Here is a 6,836-nt window from a genome sequence, read left to right as displayed (position 1 = left end):
AACTTTTAATACAATAGGTGTGTGTGCTTGTGTCCGTGTGTGTGCGCGTTTAGTGCAGTCTAGTGGAGTTTAGCGTAGAAGTTTTGAAGGAGCTGTTTAATCTCACTCAATGATATTAAAGGGATGACAGTCATTGCGGGGCAGTAGAGTGGAAATGGTGATGTGGGAGTTGGGGGAACCACTCAGAGGCCCTCTCTGTTACTCTGTTGACCAGGTTGTGTAGAAGGAGGGGTGGCTTTAACCACCTCAAGCGCTGTTGTAAGGCTCTCTCTCAGCTACTGGAAAGAGTTCTTCAGCTGGGACCTGCATTGGTTGATCTGGTCCTGTAGAAGCTCTGTGTCTGGGCTGGAGGTGGTGTAGCTGAGGGGCTGCTCCTTGAGCTCAGTAACCCGTACCTCTAACTTAAACTTCTCTGCGCTACGGATCCCTTTAGCGGGATCATTGTCCTAAACAACCGCTGAATTGCAGGGCGCAAAATATTACTAAAAATATTAATAATCATGCAATCACAAGTGAAATATACCAAAACACAGTTTAGCTTGTTGTTAATCCACCTATCGTGTCAGATTTTGAAAATGTGCTTTGCAGCGAAAGCAATCCAAGCTTTTGTGAGTATCAATCAATGCTACAACAGCTAGCCCCAAATTAGCATGTTCACGAAAGTGAGAAAAGCAAAAAAAATAATCACTTACCTTTGATAATCTTCGGATGTTTGCACTCACGAGACTCCCAGTTACACAACAAATGTTATTTTTCTTCGATAAAAATTACTTTTATAACAAAAAAAAACCATTTGGGTTGCGCGTTATGTTCAAAAAACCAAAGCCTCGTTCCGTTCGACGAAAATTCCAAAAAGTATCCGTAATGTTTGTAGAAACATGTCAAATGTTTTTTATAATCAATCCTCAGGTTGTTTTTAACAAACATAATCGATAATATTTCACCTGGACCGTAACCTATTCAATAAAAGAGAGCAAGAAAATGGAGAGCTACCCCTATCGCGCGCAGGAACTAATCAGAGAACACCTGACTAGTTTTGAAAAATCTCGCTAATTTTTCAAAATAAAAGCCTGAAACTATGTCTAAAGCCTGGTCACAGCCTGAGGAAGCCATTGGAAAAGGAATCTGGTTGATACCCGTTTAAATGGAAGAAAAACGGGCCAGGAAACACAGATAAAAAAAATAATCACTTCCGGGTTAGATTTCCTCAGGTTTTCGCCTGCAGAATCAGTTTTGTTATCCTCACAGACAATATTTTTACAGTTTTGAAAACTTTGGAGTGTTTTCTATCCTAATCTGTAAATTATATGCATATTCTACGATCTGGACCTGAGAAATAGTCAGTTTACCCTTGGAACGTTATTTAAAAATCCGGATTCTGTGCTGATCTTCAGTTGTACAATTTGGTTACCTATACATTTATTGCTAATTTAAATGTGTTAATCTCACTTTTAACAACCAGAAAGTTATAACATGTCAGGAGCTGTTCTTCTGCATGACTCTCTCTCACTAATCCATTTAGCCACAATTATTAAAATAATTTTTAGTACAGTATGATGTAAAATCTGTCTGAATGGATCCATCAGATGTTGTTGAAGAACATATACTGTATCTCCTGTACTACACATTACCTTCAATAACATCACCCTCACAGGCTTTCTCCAATTACCCCCCAATTACCTGCTCCCCAAGTTATCCTCCAATAACAAGTTCCAATTAACCTCTCCCTGCCCCTCCCTCCCTACAAGCACCCCCTGGTGGCTGTGTGCTTGTTTTTTAGCCGGGGGCTCATTTCTCCCTATATCTGCAGCTCCTCTCCCTCTTTGACTCTGACACTCTCTGCAGGAGATGCCAGACTGACAGACATTCATCATCTCTCTCTCTCTGTCTGTCTGTCTGTCTCACCAGGATAAGATTTACTGTTGCTAGGTAGGGAGGAGGTAGAACAAGGTTTTGTGTGTCAATCGCTGTTTTTTCACGTGTGGTTACAGGTATCTGTGGTGTATGGTGTATATCTTCACTGATGGCACTTTTTGTTATTATCATTCTGTCTACAGAGTGTTCTCTCTGCAAGGTCTTGGTTTGGTCTCTCTCCAACAGGTGACAGAACTCTCCCAGTCTTCGGACTTGTCTCTCTCTCCAGGTGATGAGCCTCTGTGGCTGGCTGTGGCTGCTCTACTGCCTCCATGTCCCTGGGTCTGTCTGTGGTCTCGATGGAGGTGGAGAGGGAGCTTGTCGGCTGGTAGCTAAGCCCGTATCCGGCACTGTTTATCGGGCAGGAGATGTGGTCATTGGGGGCCTGTTCCCCATCCATGTGGAAGCCCCTATGCCAGAGCAGGAGTTCAGGAACATTAAGGGAAATTCTACCTGTACAATGTACGCAGCTTGTGTGATAACAGATTTTTTTCATTGTGTTTTCACTTGAATGTAATGTGTATTAAGTTACCTCCTATCTCTCCGTTTCTTCCTTTCTTCTGTCTGTCAGTTTCAAACAGCGTGCTTACCGTTGGCTCCAGACTATGATCTTTGCTGTGGAGGAGATTAACCGTGACCCAGCCCTCCTGCCTAACCTCACCCTGGGGTTCCTGGCTGCTGACACATGCCGGTCAGAGGGCACCACCCTGGGGGCAGCCCTAGCCATGGTGACTGGCCAGGAGGCCTCCGTGGTGGGCACAGACTGTGGCACAACCCCCGAGGTTCCCGTCATCATCGGGGATGCCCGCTCCTCAGCTTCCATCGTGGTGGCACAGACCCTCGGGCCGTTTGATTTACCCATGGTGAGGCAGGGGTTGGATTACAGGTTGGGAAGAGATGATGCCTCTTTTCACATTACATTTCAATCTCTTTCTAGATTTCTCTCTCTTTAACGTTTACTTTCCTTCTCCCTCTGCTCTCTGTCTCTCACAAATTATAATTATCCTTGACTCTCGCTCTCTCTGTCTCTCACTGTCGAACTCACTCCCTCACTCTCTCTCTCTCTCTCTCTCTCTCTCTCTCTCTCTCTCTCTCTCTCTCTCTCTCTCTCTCTCTCTCTCCCAGGTGAGTTACTTAGCCACCTGTACGTGTTTGAGTGACACCTGGAAGTACCCCTCATTCTTCCGTACGGTACCCAGCGATGCCTTCCAAGCTCGGGGGATGGCCAAGCTGCTGCGTCTGCTGAGATGGGTGTGGGTGGGACTGGTGTCAGAGGATGATGACTATGGCAAGTTTGGGGTTCAGCTGCTTCTCCAAGAGCTCCAGGGATCTGGGGTGTGTGTCGCCTACTCTGAGGTCCTCCCCAAGGTACGACCTCACTCTGATGATCTGACAGTAAACTCTCTCTTTTGCTCTATCTTTCTCTCTCTCTTTCACTCTGACTCTCTCTTCTAATCTAATAGAAACGCTCTCTCTGATTTTTTTCTGACTCTCTTCCCTTTCTCTCACTGATGGTCATCCCCAAGGTTCCGTCTAAGAGACAGATCAGGCACATTGCGGACACCATCAGAGGATCTACTGCCAGAGTGGTGGTGGCATTTGTAGGATTCACGGGTCATTCAGGGGTGAGTAGTTACCGGTCAGAGTATTGTTAATGATTTGTAACACAGCTGTAGCAGTGTCCTTGTGTCTTACCATGTCGTGATGCCCTTTATAGACACAATAATGTCCTAATTGATAATCATGCATTTCAGCTCGACTATCTTGATCATTTTAACGATTTCATTCTCCAGGCCCTGATGGAAGAGGTTGTCCGTCAGAACATTACAGATAAGCAGTGGATTGCCTCAGAGGCCTGGGTCACTTACTCTACTATCGCCGCCCCGAAAAACCTGCCCTCTCTTGCCGGGACAATCGGTTTTGCCCTGAAGAAAGCTGATATTCTCGGCCTGGGGCCTTTCCTAACACGCCTCCATCCAGACGGGGACTACCAGAAGTTCGACCCCTTCCTGAGGGAATTGTGGGAAGAGATGTTTGTGTGTTCTCTGGGGGTTGACCTCAGCGTGACGCTGTCGTCCAGGCGACAGTGTACTGGGTCAGAGGTCATACGTGAGGGAGACTTTACACCTAAATCTCTGTTTTTTGTCCTGATTCCCAAGGTTATCTGAGTAAAATGAAGTGTCAATCCTAGGTGAGGGGGAGAGCCAGTATGCTGACGTTTCTCAGCTGAGAGCCAGCTATAATGTGTACAAGGCTGTGTACGCCATCGCCTACGCCATACAGGATATGGTGGCCTGTCGACCAGGGGACGGAGTCTTTAATGGTGGACAGTGCCCTGATATCAGGAAGCTTCAGCCCAGCCAGGTGAGAATAACATGTTGATCTGTTTTCAAGTTATCAACACTAATGTTTCCAGTCAGGATACAGTGAAACACTTTGTAAGGTTTGAGTTCTAAAGAACAAAAGCCACAACTGGTTCTTAATCCTGTTCCAATGCCCTTTTCTCTTTGAGATTGTTCATTATCTGAGGGGAGTGAACTTCAGTACTCCTGTGGGGGAATCTTTCCACTTCGACATGAATGGTGATCCGCCTGCCTCTTATGACATCATCAACTGGCATGTGACCCCCGAGGGGACGGCAGAGTTTGTCCAGGTCGGACATTTTCTGTCCTCTGAGGGATCGGACGACCAGTTCCACATCGACATGGATAAAGTGGTGTGGGGTGGGGGCAGCGGAGATGAGGTGAGAACTGTTCAGATTAGTTTCATTGAGGCAGAGAGGAGTGTGTGTGTGTGTGTGTGTGTGCGTGTGTGCGTGAGTGATAGAGAGAGATTTATTGAGTTCATCACCCTGAGGCAGACATACAGAAAAGAGAAAGACATAAAGAAGACCGAATAAATAACAGGGGAATGTTATCTCAGACAGAAATTCAACATGACGCTGAACGGTATTTTTTTTAACTAGGCAAGTCAGTTAAGAACATATTCTCATTTACAATGACGGCCTACCCCAGCCAAACCCGGAAGACACTCTGAATCACAGCCAAATGTGATACAGCTTGGATTCGAACCAGGGACTGTAGTGACACCTCTTGCACTGATATGCAGTGCCTTAGAACGCTGAGCCACTCAGGGGGAACATGATACTGAATTTGAGATATTTGTGTGGTCATATTCCTGACATAGTCCCCAGAGGGGCCCAGCGAGCCTGCCTGTGTAATAATGATGATAACAGCAATGATGATGATGATGATGATGACATCGTCCTCTCCCCTCTCTGGTAGGTTCCTGTGTCTGTATGCAGTGCTGACTGTCCACCTGGTACCAGGTATGCGGTACAGAAGGGGAGGCCTGAGTGCTGCTTTGACTGTCTGTCCTGCGCTGAGGGAGAGATCAGCAACACAACAGGTAGTCTATCTAGGGTTCTGATTACAACTCATATTTTTCCTCAATCCTGATTGGTCCTGATTTGGACCATTCTTCTTCCTTCTCTATTAGGGTCAGTTGAGTGTATTAGGTGTCCAGAGCGGTTCTGGTCCAACCCCGATCGTACGGCCTGCATCCCCCAGCTGGTGGACTTCCTCTCCTACAGCGACACCATGGGCGTCATCCTGTCTGTCATTTCAGTTTCCGGGGCAACACTGACAGCCGGTGCCCTGGCCACCTTCCTCTACCACCGTCACACGGCCCTGGTGAGTTGAATCATATGATCATTTATAGAGGTACAGAGATTAGATTGTGTCATATAAGGTTTGAATTTCAGACATCATTTTGTCTAAATTATAATTTTCTGTCTCGTTCTAGGTGAAAGCCAACAACTCTGAGCTCAGCTTCCTGCTCCTGCTGTCACTCAAGCTCTGCTTCCTGTGTGCGCTGGTTTTCATTGGCCAGCCAAAGCCGTGGACGTGCATGCTGAGACACACCCTCTTTGGTATAAGCTTTGTGTTCTGCATCTCCTGTCTGCTCAGCAGGACTGTGGTGGTGCTGGTGGCCTTCAGGGCCACTCTGCCTGGAGAGAACCTGATGAGATACTTCAGCCCCACCCAGCAGAGGATGGGTATCTCACTCTGCACACTCATCCAGGTCAACATCTAGTTTTTACTATATTCTATTGGAATGTAATTGTTTCCTTCATTGACCAAATTATTTGTTATTATGGTAACTGTGCTTGCGTTTTCCTTCCACCTTCGTTGCCTTCTACAGGTGTTGATCTGTGTACTGTGGCTGGCCTTAGCTCCACCCCGACCGGCTGAGAGGGGGGACAGAGAGGGTCGGGGGCCGAGGGTCGTCCTGGAGTGTGAGGTGGGCTCTGTGGTTGGCTTCTCTCTGGTGCTGGGCTACATCGGCCTGCTGGCCTCCCTCTGTCTCCTCTTAGCCTTCCTGGCCAGGAAACTCCCAGACAACTTCAACGAGGCCAAGCTCATCACCTTCAGCATGCTGATCTTCTGTGCCGTGTGGATCTCCTTCATCCCTGCCTACGTCAGCTCTCCTGGGAAGTACACAGTAGCTGTAGAGATCTTTGCCATCCTGGCCTCCAGCTTTGGGCTGCTGTTCTGTCTGTTTGCTCCAAAGTGTTACATCATCCTTCTGAGACCAGAGAGAAACACCAAGAAACACATGATGTCCAAATAGAAACCACCAAGAAACACATGATGTCCAATTAGAAACCACCAAGAAACACATGATGTCCAATTAGAAACCACCAAGAAACACATGATGTCCAATTAGAAACCAACAAGAAACACATGATGTCCAAATAGAATCCACCAAGAAACACATGATATCCAATTAGAAACCACCAAGAAACACATGATGTCCAATTAGAAACCACCAAGAAACACATGATGTCCAATTAGAAACCACCAAGAAACACATGATGTCCAATTAGAAACCACCAAGAAACACATGCTGTCCAATTAGAA

General features: G+C 46.5%; 1 protein-coding gene across 1 annotated transcript; it reads left to right on the top strand.

Annotated features, from left to right (window-relative positions):
- Window positions 1-2,146: 2,146 nt before the first annotated feature.
- LOC139548648 (extracellular calcium-sensing receptor-like) lies at window positions 2,147-6,631 on the top strand. The gene is made up of 11 exons (XM_071358421.1): window positions 2,147-2,376; window positions 2,486-2,777; window positions 3,040-3,282; window positions 3,441-3,539; window positions 3,708-4,023; window positions 4,106-4,278; window positions 4,427-4,657; window positions 5,199-5,322; window positions 5,413-5,606; window positions 5,719-5,997; window positions 6,118-6,631. Exons 1-11 carry the CDS (start codon window positions 2,147-2,149, stop codon window positions 6,544-6,546), a joined length of 2,610 nt encoding a protein of 869 aa, XP_071214522.1. The 3' UTR covers window positions 6,547-6,631.
- Window positions 6,632-6,836: the final 205 nt, after the last annotated feature.

Source organism: Salvelinus alpinus, chromosome 21 (genome assembly GCF_045679555.1).
Source record: "Salvelinus alpinus chromosome 21, SLU_Salpinus.1, whole genome shotgun sequence".
Classification (NCBI taxonomy): domain Eukaryota; kingdom Metazoa; phylum Chordata; class Actinopteri; order Salmoniformes; family Salmonidae; genus Salvelinus; species Salvelinus alpinus.
This window is presented reverse-complemented; position numbering and strand designations above follow the sequence as displayed.

What these genes read in the sequence shown, in the direction of transcription:
- LOC139548648 (XM_071358421.1), top strand. Translation starts at nt 2,147, where the DNA reads ATGAGCCTCTGTGGCTGGCTGTGGCTGCTCTACTGCCTCCATGTCCCT. An exon ending in GGAAATTCTACCTGTACAAT is followed by an intron (nt 2,377 to 2,485) that starts GTACGCAGCTTG and finishes TCTGTCTGTCAG; the next exon opens with TTTCAAACAGCGTGCTTACC. An exon ending in GTGGGGGCAGCGGAGATGAG is followed by an intron (nt 4,658 to 5,198) that starts GTGAGAACTGTT and finishes CCTCTCTGGTAG; the next exon opens with GTTCCTGTGTCTGTATGCAG.